Genomic DNA, 19,218 nt, shown 5'->3' with positions numbered 1-19,218 from the left:
CCATACAGTATTATGGGCACCACATAGTCCTCCATACAGTATTATGGGCACCACATAGTCATCCATACAGTATTATGGTATTATGGGCACCACAAAGTCCTCCATACAGTATTATGGGCACCACATAGTCCTCCATACAGTATTATGGGCACCACGTAGTCCTCCATACAGTATTATAGGCACCACATAGTCATTCATACAGTATTATGGTATTATGGGCACCACAAAGTCCTCCATACAGTATTATGGGCACCACATAGTCCTCCATACAGTATTATGGGCTCCACATAGTCCTCCATACAGAATAATGGCCCCACATAGTCCTCCATACAGCATAATGGCCCCACATAGTCCTCTATACAGAATAATGGGCCACACATAGTCCTCCATACAGAATAATGGGCCCCACATAGCCCTCCATACAGTATAATGGGCCCCACATAGTCCTCCATACAGTATTATGGGCACCACATAGTCCTACATACAGTATTATGGGCACCACATAGCCCTAAATACACTATTATGGGCACCACATAGTCCTCCATACAGTATTATGGGCACCACATAGTCCTCCATACAGTATTATGGGCACCACACAGTCCTCCATACAGTATTATGGGCACCACATAGTCCTCCATACAGTATTATGGGCACCACATAGTCCTACATACAGTATTATGGGCACCACATAGTCCTCCATACAGTATTATAGGCACCACATAGTCATCCATACAGTATTATGGTATTATAGGCACCACATAGTCCTCCATACAGTATTATGGGCACCACATAGTCCTCTATACAGAATAATGGGCCACACATAGTCCTCCATACAGAATAATGGGCCCCACATAGCCCTCCATACAGTATAATGGGCCCCACATAGTCCTCCATACAGTATTATGGGCACCACATAGTCCTCCATACAGTATTATGGGCACCACATAGTCCTACATACAGTATTATGGGCACCACATAGTCCTCCATACAGTATTATGGGCACCACATAGTCCTACATACAGTATTATGGGCACCACATAGTCCTCCATACAGTATTATGGGCACCACATAGTCCTACATACAGTATTATGGGCACAACATAGTCCTCCATACAGTATTATAGGCACCACATAGTCATCCATACAGTATTATAGGCACCACATAGTCCTCCATACAGTAATATGGGCACCACATAATCTTCAATATAGTACAATGGGCCCCATATGCTGCTCCATAGAGTATAATGGGCCAAATATATTGCTCCATACAGAATAATGAGCCCCATACATTGCTCCATACAGTATAATGGGCTCCACATAGTTCTCCATACAGAATAATGAGCCCCATACATTGCTCCATACAGTATAATGGGCTCCACATAGTGCTCCATACAGTATAATAGGCCCCATATAGTGCTCCATACAGTATAATGGGCCCCATATAGTGCTCCATACAGTATACTGGGCCCCATATAGTGCTCCATACAGAATAATAGGCCCCATATAATGCTCCAGAGTATAATGGGCCCCATATAATGCTTCATAGAGTATAATGGGCCCCATACAGTACTCCATACAGTATAATAGGCCCCATATAATGCTTGATACAGTATAATTAATAGGCCCCATATAATGCTCGATACAGTATAATGGGCCCCATATAGTGCTCCATACAGTATAATGGGCCTCATACAGTGCTCCATACAGTATAATGGGCCTCATACAGTGCTCCATACAGTATAATGGGCTCCATATAATTTTCCATATAAAAAGAATATATAAACAAAGACTTACCTCTCCCCGTTCCCCGCAGCTCCAGTCACCTAAGCGTCTTCTGGCTCTCTGCACTGTTCGGCACAGAGGGTGCGCTGTAGTGACATCATTGTGCCCTCTGAGCTTAGACGTCACAGAGAGTCAGAAGACAATGAAGAGACCGGAGCTGCGGGGAACAGGGAGATGTGAGTAGTTGAAACAATGATGCGGGGGTGGGGGGCAGTGCTGGCATCGGGCACTTTCAACTCACGGGTTCTATAGTGTGCTGTCGAGTGGGCCCCTCCATTTGTCCAGGGCCCTGGCACTTGCCCGGGTGCTGACGCCAGCCCAGAGTGTGATGGCAACCCAATGGGAACTAATATAGGAACAATGCTGGTTGTTAACTAACTTTGCCTGATTGAGTCATACGAGGGAAAAGAAAAGTTAACTTTTTTCTTTGGTCCTGTGCTTTGCAAATTTTTTAAGTGCATTGACTTACCAGTAATGTCAGCATGCATCTGCACAAACAGGGGGTTCTTACTGAGCCCCCCACATAGAAACAAACTGCTGATATTGTGGCCTGAAGATTTCATTGTATCCAAAATGTGTCTAGTTCCCAACTACAAACAAAAAGAAAAAAGTTAACTGAGAATGGATTGAAGTGAGTAGGAGGAGTGAGGGTAGGGAGTGGTGTAAGATGATTGAGGGGATTGTGGGCAGTAGGAGGAGAAGAGTGTATGGAATAAAGAGGAGTGAAAGTGTGTGGAGTAAGACGAGGGGAGTGTGTCAAGTAAGAGGAGTCAGTGGAGTGTGTGCAGTAAGAGGAGTCAAGGTAGGGAATGGAGTGTGATATGTGAGGGGAGTGTGTGGAGTAAGAGGAGAAGAGTGTTTGAAGTAAGATAATTGAGTTAAGTGCGTGTAAAAAGAGGAGGGGAGTGTGTGGAGTAAGTGGAGCTAGGGACATATGTGGAGTAAGAGGAGTGAAGGAGTATTGAGAGTAAGAGGAGAACAGTGTGTGGAGTAAGAGGAGTGTGTGGAGTAAGAGAAGTGTGGGGAATGTGTGGAGTAAGAGGAGTGTGGGGAGTGTGTGGAGTAAGAGGAGTGAGGGGAGTGTGTGGAGTAAGAGGAGAGAGGGGAGTGTGTGGAGTAAGAGGAGTGTGGGGAATGTGTGGAGTAAGATAAGTGTGGGGAGTGGGTGGAGTAAGATGAGTGTGGGGAGTGTGTGGAGTAAGAGGATTGTGGGGAGTGTGTGGAGTAAGAGGATTGTGGGGAGTGTGTGGAGTAAGAGGAGTGTGGGGAGTGTGTGGAGTAAGAGGAGTGAGGGGAGTGTGTGGAGTAAGAGGAGTGAGGGGAGTGCGTGGAGTAAGAGGAGTGAGGGGAGTGTGTGGAGTAAGAGGAGTAAGGGGAGTGTGGAGTGAGAGGAGAGTGTGTGGAGTGAGAGGAGAGTGTGTGGAGTGAGAGGAGAGTGTGTGGAGTGAGAGGAGAGAGGAGAGTGTGTGGAGTGAGAGGAGAGTGTGTGGAGTAAGAGGAGAGTGTGTGGAGTGAGAGGAGAGTGTGTGGAGTGAGAGGAGAGTGTGTGGAGTGAGAGGAGAGTGTGTGGAGTGAGAGGAGAGAGGAGAGTGTGCGGAGTGAGAGGAGAGTGTGCGGAGTAAGAGGAGAGTGTGTGGAGTAAGAGGAGAGTGTGTGGAGTAAGAGGAGAGAGGGGAGTGAGGAGTGAGCGGGGAGTGCGTGGAGTGAGGAGAGAGAGGGGATTGCCTGGAGTAAGAGGAGTGAGGGGAGTGCATGGAGTAAGAGGAGAGAAGGGAGTGCCTGGAGTAAGAGGAGTGAGGGGAGTGCGTGGAGTGAGGGGAGAGAGGGGAGTGCCTGGAGTAAGAGGAGTGCGGGGAGTGCATGGAGTAAGAGGAGAGAGGGGCATGAGGGGAGTAAGAGGAGAGAGGGGGAGCGCGGGGAGTAAGAGGAGAGAGGGGGAGTGCGGGGAGTAAGAGGAGAGAGGGGGAGTGTGTGGAGTAAGAGGAGAGAGGGGAGTGTGTGGAGTAAGAGGAGAGAGGGGCATGAGGGGAGTAAGAGGAGAGAGGGGAGTGTGTGGAGTAAGAGGAGAGAGGGGAGTGTGTGGAGTAAGAGGAGAGAGGGGAGTGTGTGAAGTAAGAGGAGAGAGGGGCATGAGGGGAGTAAGAGGAGAGAGGGGAGTGTGTGGAGTAAGAGGAGAGAGGGGAGTGTGTGGAGTAAGAGGAGAGAGGGGCATGAGGGGAGTAAGAGGAGTGAGTGGGATGTGTAGAGCAATAGGAGTGAGAGTAAGGAGCAGTCAGATAAAATGACAGGTACATGTTAAGCTCCTAGGACCCACCTTCAGGTGCTTTTTATAACATTGCTGCCTTTCTACCTGGTACAGTGGCCATTGGGTACAATTACCCCTTCTGCAGACGCTATAGCTACATCCCTGACTACACTATTAAATTAGTCTTGTGATTGCCAAATAGAAATTTAGCATGTGTGTCACAATTTCCATCTTGCTACATGCAAATAATAACAACATAGAAATACATCCCCCTATAGTCCACTCGCTGCCATAATTTCAGATCTGCAGTCAGGTGATTCATGCCTATAGCCCATTAGGAGGAACATTATACATTGTATCAGTTTTCATAAATGCTCGATCAATATTCCATCTGATTAAATGGAAGGAAAACCCTTTGCATCTCACCGCAATGCTCTGCACTGTGGCCAAGTACAGTAAAGCCAGATCATCCAGGCCCTTGGACAGAGTCAACCCGACAACCTGAGAAAAAAATAAAATAACGTTTTGGTGTAAACAGGATTCTGTAGCGTTTGACTAAAGTCAAGTTAATCTGCAATTTAATATCTTCACTGCCATCTGCTCTATTGGAATACAATAATGAGCAGTGCATTATCTATTGGGAGTCTGTGGTCATCTGAAATCCACCTCCTGCCTAATCAGAGGCTACCTGCTCTGTCTTTCCACTGTACTTTAAACTGCAGCTCTGCTTGTTCAGATTGGTTGATGTATATAAACACAATCTCACCAAGAGGTCTGTGCATTGTGAGCTGATTTTCATTACAGCAAGTAAAAAAAATGACTTATAGGTAAGTTACAAAATCATTATTTAGGAAGCAGAGATATGGGATGGTTTTCCAAGCTGGAGGTTTCGCTTCCATGAAAAAATAATGACTTAACAGAGCGAACTGGTGATTTATTAGCAAATCACCAATTATGCAACTAAAACATAGGTTAATTTAATTAATTGGCATTTTGTATAATTGACCCATCTGGAGTACCGATAGATAATATATCTCTTATTATTTACCATCCCTTTGAGGGTGAGATCAGCAAGGGGAGATCGATTTCCGTGAAAATCTGGCCAGACATGCAAATCACCAGTCAGAAAGTCTCGGGGCCGTGACGCCCGCAGTTGGTCCAGGCGATCATTTAAGTATGTGTGCAGGTGTTGGCCACTAAGAGAGAAGTGAGAAAACGGAGAGTTATTCTACTGAATGTAAATATTTACACGTGTGATTGAGGGAAGGGAAGCGCAGCCAGTCAGGGGTAATTATCCGCTGGAGAACGCCGCTCACGGTCGTCTCATTTATAAATTAGCGAAAGACCAGAAGTTATCAGAGATGATGGAAAGAGGGAGAGTAGTAGCTGGGTACATTCAGGCGAAAGGGAGAGTCTCAAATTAATATTGTATGGCTCACTAAGGCACTTTTATAGGGGAACAGGGATGGCACTGTTGCTAAGGCTGAAATTGTTATGGGCAAACCAAGCAAGGCAGTATATTAAAACACTAAAACTGGAAGTGTTATGGAGTAACTTTGGCTAGCAGTATCATAGAAGCATTGTGCCTGGCAGTGTCGGACTGGGTTGGCAAAGGCTCACCATTAACATTGATTCTTGGGGCCACTGCTCAGCTATATGCAAAAATAACCCGACCCTAGTACACAAATTTGACGTCTTTCCACCGCGCCCTCTCCTGAGCAGTTACAGCGCAGAGCGGGAAGCATGACGCTGAGGAGTCCAGAGCAGCGGCAGCAGGTGAGGAGAAGTGAGGTATTAGATTTTTTTTTAATGTATGGAGGCATGTGGCATTATATGGGGGGAGGGGGTGACATGCTGCATGGGGCATTATATGGGGGGGGGACATCCTGCATGGGGCATTATATGGGTGGGGGACATCCTGCATGGGGCATTATATGGGTGGGGTACATCCTGCATGGGGCATTATATGGGGGGGAGACATCCTGCATGGGGCATTATGTGTGTGTGGTGGGGAACAGCCTGCATGGGGCATTATATGGGGGGAACAGCCTGCATGGGGCATTATGTGAGGAGCACAGCCTGCATGGGGCATTATGTGGGGGGCACAGCCTGCATGGGGCTTTATGTAGGGGGCACAGCCTGCATGGGGCTTTTTGTGGGGGCACAGCCTGCATGGGGCATTATGTGGGGGCACAGCCTGCATGGGGCTTTATGTGGGGGCACAGCCTGCATGGGGCATTATGTGGGGGCACAGCCTGCATGGAGCATTATATGGGGGCCAGTATTGTGTATGGAGCGTTATATTGGGGCCAGTATTCTGTATGTAGAGTTATATGGGGGCCAAGTATCCTGTATGGAGCATTATAAGGGGGCCAGTATCCTGTATGGAGCATTATAAGGGGGCCAGTATCCTGTATGGAGCGTTATATGGGGGCCAGTATCCTGTATGGAGCGTTATATAGGGTCCATTATTCTGTATGGAGCAATATATGGGGGCCAGTATTCTGTATGGAGCAATATATGGGGGCCAGTATCCTGTATGGAGCGTTATAAGGGGACCAGTATCCCGTATGGAGCGTTATATGGGGGCCAGTATCCTGCATGGAGCATTATATAGGGTCCATTATTCTGTATGGAGCAATATATGGGGACCAGTATTCTGTATGGAGCGTTATATGGGGCCCATAATACTGTATGGGGGCCTATGTGATGCCCATAATACTGTATGGAGGACTATACTGTCCGGTCTGCACTGTGCGCTGCGAGGATTCGCCGTTTTCTTAGCTATTGTGGAATTTACAATAGATATCACTCATGTAATGTAAGAAGTGAAATATTTGGCCTTGTACTATATATATATTTCTCTGCGGTATCTCTGCATCATGAATCGTGGTATGTGTTAAAGGGGCCACAGAGACTCTTTCGCCCGGGGCCCAGAAAAACCTGGAGCCGGCCCTGGGCACTGTGATTACATTGTTATGACCAGGGTCGGTCTGGGCTGGCGGGATACCGGGAAATTTCCCGGTGGGCCCCGCCCCTGCTGCAGAGTAGAGGGGGGAGAAGAGAACAAAAAAAAATCCTGCGGTTTTAAGGGGAACGGGCCCTTTAAAAGCGCAGGCACAGTGTATGCAGGGACGCGCGCACGCAGCATTCATTCCCTGAACCACCGCGGCGCACGTCCCAGTGAAGCAGCTGAAGCTGCGTGTCTCCCTTCGCCGGCCGGCGTATGACGTCATCGTCATGCGCCTGCTGTGAAGGAGGCGCGCAACTCAGGAGAAGGAGGACACCGCACGGGATCGCAGGAAGGTAAGAGGTGTGTGTGTGTGTGTGTAATGGTCTGGACACACAAGGCGGGGGCCAGCAGGACACACAAGGGGGGGCCCAGCTGGACAGACCCACAAGGGGGGGGCCCAGCTGGACAGACACACAAGGGGGGGCCCAGCTGGACAGACCCACAAGGGGGGGGCCTAGCTGGACAGACCCACAAGGGGGGGGCCCAGCTGGACAGACACACAAGGGGGGGCCCAGCTGGACAGACACACAAGGGGGGGCCAAGTTGGACAGACACACAAGGGGGGGGCCCAGCTGGACAGACACACAAGGGGGGGCCAAGCTGGACAGACACACAAGGGGGGGGGCCCAGCTGGACAGACACACAAGGGGGGGCCCAGCTGGACAGACACACAAGGGGGGGCCCAGCTGGACAGACACACAAGGGGGGGCCCAGCTGGACAGACACACAAGGGGGGGCCCAGCTGGACAGACACACAAGGGGGGCCCAGCTGGATGGACACACAAGGGGGGCCCAGCTGGATGGACACACAAGGGGGGCCCAGCTGGACGGACACACGAGGGGGGGCCCAGCTGGACGGACACACGAGGGGGGGCCCAGCTGGACGGACACACGAGGGGGGGCCCAGCTGGATGGACACACGAGGGGGGGCCCAGCTGGACGGACACACGAGGGGGGGCCCAGCTGGACGGACACACGAGGGGGGGCCCAGCTGGACGGACACACGAGGGGGGGCCCAGCTGGACACACGAGGGGGGGCCAAGCTGGACACACGAGGGGGGAACCCTGGCTGGACACGCAAGGGGGGGGGCCCTGGCTGGACACGCAAGGGGGGAGCCTTGGCTGGACACGCAAGGGAGGGGAGCCCTGGCTGGACACACAAGGGGGAGCCCTGGCAGGACACACAAGGGGGAGCCAAGGTGGACCCAGGCAAAGGGGGGTGGGCAGGATGGGTATATGGGGGGCAGGCTGGACACATGGAGGCCAGGATGGATATATGGGGGGCAGGATGGATATATGGGGGGGGCAGGATGGATATATGGGGGGCAAGATGGATATATGGAGGCCAGGATAGATATATGGGGGGGGGGCAAGCTGGACTTATGGAGGCCAGGATGGATATATGGGGGGGGGCAGGCTGAACACATGGAGGCCAGGATGGATATATGGGGGGGGCTAGGATGAATATGTGGGGGGGGCGGGCTCGATACACATGGGCTAGCATAAATATATGGAGGGGCACGCTGGATATATGGGGGGTGTCAGGATGGATATATGCAGGGGGTAAGGGCAGTATGGATATATGAGGGGAGAGGCTGGACACATGGAGGCCAGGATGAATATGTAGAGGGCAGGCTGGACACATGGAGGATATATGGGGGGGACATATGGGGGCGCAGGCTGGAAACATGGAGGCAAGGATGGATATGTGGGGGGGCAGACTGGCACATGGGGGGGCTAGGATGGGTATATGGGAGGGGGCAGGCTCGATACACATGTGCTAGGATAAATATATGGAGGGGTCACACTAGACAAATGGTGGCCAGAAGGGACATATGGGGGTGCCTGGCTAGACAAGGGACTTAATTACTGTTTGGGAGCCAGATTGAGGAACATACTTTATTAGTTTATGGTGACCAGTGGGGAACATTATTACTTTAGATTCCAATTATTATTACATTATTACTTCTGTAATATAATTTACTTTTTAGGAAATTGTTTTCCATGGGATGGGACAAAAGAGAGGTCCTGTTACTGTGCAGGACGGCACTATGTTGCTTTTTTTCTTCAACTGGTGTAGTGTAGAGGTCGGGGGGGGAAAGTGGGAATATTCTCTAGAAGAGATCAGTTATTAATAACTGTGTGTTATTTTCTGCAGAGATGATTCCTGGCTGGAAGAAGTGATGGCTGTCTGTGCCAGATGAAGAAGAAAAGCGAAGATGAAGGACTTCACCTAGAGACATCACTGGTGAGTCAGTGTATTACATGTACACTTACACTACACACGTGGTCAAAATTGTTGGTACTCCTCGTTTAATGAAAGAAAAACCCACAATGGTCACAGAAATAACTTCAATCTGATAAATTACTAATTTTTGAAAATGAAGAGATGAAGGTCAGACATTGATTTTCTGCTTCCACAGAATTTAAAAAAAAATTAACCTCATGAAATCGGCCTGGACAGAAATGATGGTTCTTCTTCTTAACTTAATATTTTGTTGAACCTTTTGAGGCAATCACTGCAATCAAACGATTCCTGTAACTGTCAATGAGACTTCTGCGCCTCTCGACAGGTATTTTGGCCGACTCCTCATGAGCAAACTGCACCAGTTGTCTCGTGTTTGAAGGTTGCCTTTTCCAGAATGTTTCAGCTCTTTCCAAAGATGCTCCATAGGATTTAGGTCAGGGCTAATAGAAGCCACTTCAGAATAGTCCAATGTTTTCCTCTTAGCCATTCTTGGGTGTTTTTAGCTGTGTGTTTTGGGTCATTATCCTGTTGCTAGACCTGCGACTGAGACCAAGCTTTCTGACACTGGGCAGCACATTTCTCTCTAGAATCCCTTGATAGTCTTGAGATTTCATTGTACCCTGCACAGATTCAAGACACCCTGTGCCAGGTGCAGCAAAGCAGCCCCAGAACATAACAGAGCCTCCACCATGTTTCACAGTAGGGACAGTGTTCTTTTCTTGATATGCTTCATTTTTCCATCTGTGAACATAGAGCTGATGTGCCTTGCCAAAAACTTCAATTTTTGTCTCATCTGTCCATAGTACATTCTCCCAGAAGCTTTGTGGCTTGTCAACATGTAGTTTGGCAAATTCCAGTCTGGCTTTTTTACTATTTTTTTTTCAACAATGGTGTTCTCCTTGGTCGTCTTACATGAAGTTCACTTTGGATCAAACAACGGTGGATAGTACGATCTGACACTGATGTTCCTTGAGCTTGAAGTTCACCTTTAATCTCTTTAGAAGTTATTCTGGGCTCTTTTGTTACCATTCATATTATCCGTCTCTTTGATTTGTCATCAATTTTCCTCCTGCACCCACGTCCAGGGAGGTTGGCTACAGTCCCATGGATCTTAAATTTCTGAATAATATGTGCACCTGTAGTCACAGAAACATCAAGCTGCTTGGAGATGGTCTTATAACCTTTACCTTTTAACATGCTTTTCTATCATTTTCTTTCTAATCTCCTGAGACAGCTCTTTCCTTTGCTTCTTCTGGTCCATGTTGAGTGTGGTACACACCATGTCACCAAACAGCACAGTGAGTATCTGTAGCTCTATATACAGCACAGTGAGTATCTGTAACCCTATATACAGGCACAGTGAATATCTGTAACCCTATATACAGGCACAGTGAGTATCTGTAACTCTATATACAGGCACAGTGAGTATCTGTAACCCTATATACAGGCACAGTGAGTATCTGTAGCCCTATATATAGCACAGTGAGTATCTGCAGCCCTATATACAGCACAGTGAGTATCTGTAACCCTATATACAGGCACAGTGAGTATCTGTAGCCCTATATACAGGCACAGTGAGTATCTGCAGCCCTATATATAGCACAGTGAGTATCTGTAGCCCTATATACAGGCCCACTGACTGATTACAAGATTGTAGACACCTGTGATGCTAATTAGTGGACACAACTTTATTTAACATGTCCCTTTTGTCACATTATTTTCAGGGGTACCATCATTTCTGTCCAGGCCGATTTCATGAGTTTAATTTTTTTTTTAAATTCAGTGGAAGCAGAAAAGCAATGTCTGACTTTCATTTGTTCATTTTCATAGATTTTTAATTTATTATTACTTTTGTCAGATTCAAGTTATTTCTGTGACCATTGTGGGTTTTTCTTTCATTAAACGAGGGGTACCAACAATTCTGACCACGTGTGTATATAGTATATACAGAACTCCTGTGTATGTCACTGGTGATCACTATATTATGTATACACTATATACAGAGCTTCTGTGTATAATGTCACTTGTGACCACTGTATTACCTGTGCACTATATACAGAGCTCCAGTGTATAATGTCACTGGTGATCACTGTATTACCTGTACACTGACACTATATACAGAGCTCCTGTGTATAATGTCACTGGTGATCCCTGTATTACCTGTACACTATACACTATATACAGAGCTCCTGTGTATAATGTCACTGGTGACCACTGTATTACCTGTACACTATATACAGAGCTCCTGTGTATAATGTCACTGGTGACCACTGTATCATCTGTACACTATATACAGAGCTCCTGTGTATAATGTCACTGGTGACCACTGTATTACCTGTGCAATATATACAGAGCTCCTGTGTATAATGTCACTGGTGACCACTGTATTACCTGTACACTATATACAGAGCTCCTGTGTATAATGTCACTGGTGACCACTGTATTATCTGTACACTATATACAGAGCTCCTGTGTATAATGTCACTGGTGACCACTGTATTACCTGTGCACTATACACTATGTACAGAGCTCCTGTGTATAATGTCACTGGTGACCACTGTATTACCTGTACACTATATACAGAGCTCCTGTGTATAATGTCACTGGTGACCACTGTAATACCTGTACACTAAATACAGAGCTCCAGTGTATAATGTCACTGGTGATCACTGTATTACCTGTACACTGACACTCTATACAGAGCTCCTGTGTATAATGTCACTGGTGAACCCTGTATTACCTGTACACTGACACTATATACTGAGCTCCAGTGTATAATGTCACTGGTGGTCACTGTATTACCTGTACACTGTACACTATATACAGAGCTCCTGTGTATAATGTCACTGGTGATCCCTGTATTACCTGTACACTGACACTATATACAGAGCTCCTGTGTATAATGTCACTGGTGATCCCTGTATTACCTGTACACAGACACTATATACAGAGCTCCTGTGTATAATGTCACTGGTGGTAATAACAGTGTTGTTAGTATTGTGGTTTGTATTCATGATCAGTATTGTAGTATTTGGTCACTTTGGGGTGGTAATATGTGGTCTGGTCATGGTGTGGCCGTATTTGTTCCTTGTATGTAGTATTATTCGGTCACTATGTGGTGGTAATATGTGATCTAGTCATGGTGTGGCGATATTTGTCTCTTTTGTATGTGGTATTATTGGTGTTGATATAGTGGACTGTGTTGTGTATGGCAGTCATTTTGTTCTTGCTGATATTAACTAGGAAAAGATTTTTTTCCATTAGGCCACAGCCCCACCATCAGTATTCAGTCAGTATTTTTTCTCAGGAGTAGCTGCCAAAACCAGGAGTGGGTGATAAATGCAGAATTGGTGACTTGTTTCTATTATACCTTTTATCTGATTGTTCCTCACCTGGTTTTGGCTCCCACTCCTGAGAAAAAATACTGACCGAATACTGATAGTGGGGCCGCAGCCTTAGAGATTAAATACTTGGACCAGAGCGGCAGAGATGCACTTACAGGGGTTCTCTGGTGAAAACAAGTAATCACCTCTCCACAGGATCAGTGATGATATTGATTGGTGGGGGTCTGACTGCTGGGACACAATCGGCAGAATGTGGAGCTTTTCTCCCCATTAGACTGGAGCGGCATGTGAGATGCGACCACTCATCCAGTCATTCCCTCAGTGACTGTGAGCGCTGCTCTTTTTTGGAAGCTGCATTTTAAAATGGGGATAAGTGTCCTGTCAGGGATGAAACTTCCCCATTCTTCCGATAGCTGCGTTTTCCAATGTTCGGACCCAAACGATCAATAAGTGATCACCGATCCTGTGGATCCCATGGATCGGTGATAACTTGTTTTAACCAAAGAAGCCCTTTAATGCAAACTACCGTAATTGTACATCCCAGTTATAGTGGTGCACAGTAGATGTGCAGGAGCCACCAGTCAATGCTCCACTATAACAGGGATAGCGGATAACAGATATTTGCATATGGCTGTAGGTGGGCCCCTAGAGTCAGTTCTCCCTGTGGGCCCCAGACACCCCAGTCCGACCCTGGTTATGACGAATTGTGCTAGCAATGTTATGGAAGCAATGGGCATGGCACAGGTATTAGATTACTGAGGCCTGTGCTGCAATAAGGAAACTGTGATTGGTACTAACATGGATGCATTCTCAAGAGGAGCAGTACCTCACACCAGTAAATAAGCGCTATTATGGGAGAACTATGACTGGTAATAATATGGATGTACAGTGACTGGCATTGTTATGGAGACCTATAATGGCATGTCATGGCATGATTGTTATGTAAGAACTAGGGCTGACACTGTTATGTGGTTACTTAGACTGATGACTTGTACTAATGTGGCACCCCAGGGGTCTGGTCTCCACAGTAATAGCAATGTTATGTCTGAGAGCAGGTGGGAGGTCTCTTGGTCAGGAATCCTATGCATGCCACACCTCCTGCCCAGTCCTGGGAGGGGAAGAACTTCCCCTATATAAAGCTGGGGCTGAGGCAGGGTTAGTAAGTAGAGTAGAGAGAAGAAGAGGAGCAGCTTAGGAAAGAAAGATCAGGAGCTCAGTGGGAGCAGTGCTAAAAGGAATCAGGGGCTGGCAGCTGAAGAGCTCGCCCTGATTGAAGAGTTACCACCGGACCCAGAGTCCGAGGCTGTGGGGATTAACCCAGACCCAGCAGCAGAAACCGACCGGCAGGGGATTTCAGGTCCTCTGGCCAAGAAACCCGAAGGCACGGTCACACGCGTGGGACCAGCACCGCCGTCGTGGAGCGGAAGCCACTAGAAGGTCCCGAGTCACCGGCCATACGGGTGAGCACCACACGGTACACTCAGGGACGTGGGCTACCTTTACCCGCCTCTAGCAAGGAAGCCAGAAGAGTACAATTAGTTGGGGAGGCCTACAACTCCGCCTGGCCAAGGGGGATCCCATCTGCTCAAGGACTGACCAGGCCCCGACCGTTAGCCAGTACTCCGGGAGGGTCTATCTTTGTCACCAGTAAAGACCCTGAACTACACCGCATCGTCTCTGAGTGGTTCCTGCTACCCCCATCATCCACGTCGGCTGCCCTGAGGCCATACCCCTCCCGTTGGGGGTTATACCATCCACGCTGCACCATCCTTCCACCGGCCTCAGCGGTCTGCCCTGCAGCGGCAGCTCCATAGCTGCATTCAACGGGTGGCGTAGTCGTCCTACATCTACTGCTAATATACCGCCACTTAGTCTGACTCCCTGGGCACGGACCGGGTCATCGCCACGAGACTACTACCCCTATCCGATCCGGCTCCGGGTAGGCTTCCGCGTGCGCAACGCTGCGCGACTCAGGCCCAGGGGCGCGTCAGCTTTTGGCGTAGTCGGCAGGATACCGTGCCCGCAACCACCGGGTACTGCGTGCCTGAAAAAAGAGACTTTTAAACTTACCTGTGGCGAAGATTCCCGCCATCCGGCGCCATCTTCAGCCTTCTTCCCGCCATCGGTGAAGATTCCCGCCATCCGGCGCCATTTTCAGCCTTCTTCCCGCCTTCCGTGGAGTTTTCCCGCCGTTGGACGCCATCTTGAAGACGCCGCGCGGGAAGAAGAGGGGCATGGACTCCGAAAGCGCGCGAGAACTGAAGCCCCGCCTCACGTCCAGACGTCGCGTAAGGTCCTGGAAGGAGCCCAGCAGACGCTGACGTCACAGGAGCGCGACGGAAGGTCCTCAACCCTGACGATCCACTGCGGAGCCGCGGCCTACGGAAGAGGATCATCGCAAGGTAGGCCACGGTCCACTAGGGGGGAGGAAGATGTCGGATACGGAGGAGAGCTTCACTGCCTCAACCCCCGCCAGCGCCAGCGCTGCTGCAGTCATGCCTTTTACCATGCCCTATATCCCGGGAGCAGCCTGGCTACCCCAATACTCAGGGGAGTCACATACCCTGAATGACTTTAGAGAAAAGCTGGATAGCCTCTTCCAGGTGTACCCCCTCACAGAAGAGCAAAAAGTGAGCATCCTGGTGGCCCAACTAACCGGGGCAGCCCAAAGGGAGGTAAAGTCCTGGCCACCTGGGAGGAGGACTGTCGCGGGGATACTAACCTGGCTGAGGGACACCTTTGATACCCGCACCTCAGCCGAGATTAAGCTTAAATTCTATGGGTGCAAGCAGCGAGCACATGAGAGTATAAGGGACTATGCACTAAACCTACAAGAGGCCCTGAGAGCCATTAAGCAGACCGACCGCGACAGCGTGGGAAACGAGGACAGGCTGTTGACCGAACAATTTATAGAGGGACTATATTGCAATGTCCACCGAACCCAGTTGCGGGCCATAGCCTTACAGGATCCTCATCTGGACTTTGCACAGTTCAAGGACAGAGCCATCCGGGTGCTCCGAGAACCGGCACCGGGTGGCGTTGTGACCCACAGGCGCCCAGCTATCACTTACCACCAGGAGGCGGCGCCCTTGTCGGCAGGGCCTGTGGGGGCTGATGCGCAGGCTTTGAACAATGACCCGGCTCCAGACCTGCACCATCAGGTCCAAGAGCTAGCTAAAAGCGTTGCTGCGCTAACCCGAACTGTGCAGTCTTTACAGGTTTCCACTCCAGGGAAGATCCAGCTGGCATCCGGACCGGAGGACATCCCGTGGCGTCGACCAAGGAGGACCCCACCGGCCAGAGGAAGACCCAGCGACCGATACAACGAGGACGGACAACCCATCTGCCGCCGCTGCAATCAACCCGGACATATGGCAAGGTACTGTCCTTTAAACTGGCACAACCTGGGGTAGAGGGCCAACCCCCAGGAAAAAGATCACCAGGCCCATCGAGCTGGCGCGACAAATATGTGGGAGGACGTCCAGTCTTGCCTGTGGTACTGGATGGCATTCCTATGAGTGCCCTACTGGACACCGGGTCACAGGTCACCACCATCCCGTACATGCTCTTCAAGCAGTACTGGAATGACTCGGATATAACCCGCTACCCTGACGACGACTTGAGTATCATTGCCAGCAATGGTCAACCCGTGTCGCAGATCGGATTTAAAGAGATGACCATTAAAATCGTTAGAGTCGAACTGGCAGCACAGGGACTGATCATTGTGGACATTGACAAGCGCGAGAGTCACCCAAAGATAACTCTAGGAACTAATGTGATTGAAAATTGTCTTGCAGAGGTGATTTTCATTTTACAGCAGGTTGCCAAGAACGCCAGCTCCGGCCAGCAGCGAGTGCTCCAGAAAGAGATCCGGGCACTGATGCGACGGCAACAAGTGGAACTCTCCGGCGGTGAGATTGGTAGCGTAAGAATGTGTGACCCTTTCCCTATTGCCATACCCCCGAAAAGTGAAATGATGATTTGGTGCCGGGCAGCTATTGGTCTGAGAGGTAGAGATTACCAGGCCATGGTAGAGCCAGTCTACTCAGACAGTAGGCCCACCATTTTGACAGCCCGGGGGGTAGTTGATGTACGCCATGGGAGGGTACCCGTTCGCATAATAAATATTGGGAAAAGGGAAGTATACCTGCCCCGGTATGCTACGCTAGCCAAATTATATACTATCAACCAAAACTCTATACAGTCTGTGGAACCCTTGCCTCCATCTCATCCGGAGGAAGGTAACGGCTCTGAGAAAATAATGGAGGATTGGTGTCAGCAACTACATTTGGGTACTGACTCCACTCCCTCCCACCAGAAACAGGGAGTCTACCGGGTGGTTCAAGAGTACGAGAGAGTGTTTAGTAAACACCCGTTAGACTTCGGGCGAGTCAAGGGGGTAGAACACCACATCCCCACGGGAGACCATCCTCCCATAAAAGAGAGGTATCGGCCCGTACCCCCTGCACACTACCAACACGCCAAGGGGATGCTTAGAGACATGAAGGAGGCTGGGGTAATCAGGGATAGCTGTAGCCCCTGGGCAGCTCCACTAGTCTTGGTCAAAAAGAAAGACAACACCATGAGAATGTGTGTAGATTACCGGAAAATTAACCGTATCACACACAAAGATGCGTACCCCTTACCAAGAATAGAGGAGTCTTTGGCTGCTTTAAAATCTGCTAACTTCTTCTCCACCTTGGATCTCACTAGCGGGTACTGGCAGGTTCCTGTAGCAGAGGCGGATCGGGAGAAGACCGCATTCACCACCCCGATGGGACTTAGCGAGTTTACCTGCATGCCGTTTGGACTCTGCAACGCACCAGGAACCTTCCAGCGACTGATGGAGTGCTGTCTGGGACACCGGAACTTTGAGACGGTCCTGTTATACCTGGACGATGTCATCGTCTACTCCAAGACCTACGAGGACCACCTGAAGCACCTGGCGGAAGTGTTTGAAGCTCTGGCAAGTTACGGCCTAAAGGTGAAACCTTCCAAGTGTCACCTCCTGAAGCCAAAGGTGCAGTACCTGGGACACGTGGTGAGTGCTGACGGAGTGGCTCCCGACCCTGATAAGATCACCGCAATTAAGGAATGGCCAAGCCCCTCCAGCGTAAAGGAAGTGAGGCAGTTCCTCGGGTTGGTAGGCTACTACCGAAGGTTCATTCCCGGTTTCACCAAAAAGGCAGCTCCTATGCAGGACCTCCTGATAGGCCAGTCCAGGAAGGCCAAGAACCAGAAGCCGCCCTTCAGATGGGAGAAGTTGGAAGAAGAGTCCTTCCGCCAGCTGAAGATGGCCCTCACGGGGGATGAAATCCTGGTGTACCCTGATTATAGCCAGCCCTTTATCCTCTACACCGACGCCAGTAACATCGGGCTAGGAGCCGTACTCTCCCAGATCCAGCAGGGGAAAGAACGGGTAATTGCTTACGCCAGCCGAAAACTGCGACCCACCGAAAGAAACCCTGAGAATTACAGCTCATTTAAGCTAGAGTTCCTGGCAGTGGTGTGGGCAGTCACCGAACGCTTTAAGCACTACCTCGCTTCTTCCCGGTTCACCGTGTACACGGATAACAACCCGTTGACACACCTGGACACTGCAAGACTCGGTGCCCTAGAGCAGAGATGGATGGCCCGCTTGTCCAACTATGAGTTTACAATCAAATACCGGGCAGGACGCTCCAATACCAACGCAGACGCCCTGTCCAGGATGCCAAACCTACCGGACGTAGGGGAAGATTCAGAGGAACTGGAAGAAGTTGAGCTCCCCGCGTTCCACCGTCATGGGACTATCCAGTATTCCCACCGTGTAAGAAGTAAGCAAACCGCTACGTTCAACCCCTTACCTCATTACGACTGGGTGGAGACGCAAGACAGTGACCCTGCCGTCCGTCTGGTAAAGGAGATGCTGACTCGGCCAGATGCACGCCTTGACCCAGATGCTCCGGAGGAAGCCAAGCAACTGTGGGCTGAGAAGAGTCGACTGTTCCTTTACAAGGGAAAGTTGTACCGCAGAATGGTTAACTCCCGGACGCATGAACTAATCTGGCAAGTAGTGGTGCCAAGAAGAGACGCAGCTATGGTGATGGAGGCATACCACGACGGAGCTGGGCATTTCGGATGGAAGAAGCTGGAGTTCCTGCTGCGCGGGCGGTTCCATTGGGTAGGCATGAGAGGAACCATCGAGAGGTGGTGCAGAGACTGTGGCCCATGCAACTTAAGAAGGAGGGACCGTGCCAGCCAGAAGACTCCCCTGCGGTCCATCATCACCAGACAGCCGTTGGAACTGGTAGCCTTGGATCATGTAAAACTGACCCCAAGCAGAAGTGGCTACGTCTACGCGTTAACCATCGTGGATCACTACTCCCGGTTCTTGGTTGTCGTCCCCGTCAAGGACTTAACGGCTCACACAGCAGCTAGAGCCTTCCAGCAGCACTTCTGCCGTCCGCATGGATACCCGGAGCAGGTGCTGACGGACCAGGGGCCTGCCTTTGAAGCGGAGGTCTCCCAGGATTTCTGCACCCTGTATGGATGCCGGAAGATAAGAACAACACCCTATCACCCGCAAACTAATGGACTTTGTGAGA

General features: G+C 49.7%; 1 protein-coding gene across 3 annotated transcripts in view; it reads right to left on the bottom strand.

Moving 5' to 3' along the window:
- Nucleotides 1-19,218, bottom strand: part of FGGY (FGGY carbohydrate kinase domain containing) — a 367,685-nt gene that overhangs the window by 132,470 nt on the left and 215,997 nt on the right. For all 3 annotated transcript variants that reach the window (XR_012247734.1, XM_073643734.1, XM_073643735.1), the window contains 3 exons: nt 5,075-5,222; nt 4,453-4,527; nt 2,251-2,371 (listed from right to left, as the gene is read on the bottom strand). Coding sequence is in view for 2 of the 3 variants with exons in the window: in XM_073643734.1 (XP_073499835.1) it covers nt 2,251-2,371; nt 4,453-4,527; nt 5,075-5,222 (344 nt within the window). In the remaining variant the exon portion in view is untranslated. The remainder of the gene's footprint in view (nt 1-2,250; nt 2,372-4,452; nt 4,528-5,074; nt 5,223-19,218) is intronic.

This window comes from Phyllobates terribilis, unplaced genomic scaffold (genome assembly GCF_046119375.1).
Source record: "Phyllobates terribilis strain yellow unplaced genomic scaffold, ASM4611937v1 Scaffold_8__6_contigs__length_399053987, whole genome shotgun sequence".
NCBI classification, from domain to species: domain Eukaryota; kingdom Metazoa; phylum Chordata; class Amphibia; order Anura; family Dendrobatidae; genus Phyllobates; species Phyllobates terribilis.
The sequence above is the reverse complement of the archived record's forward strand: the minus strand, read 5'-3'. Positions and strand labels throughout refer to the sequence as shown.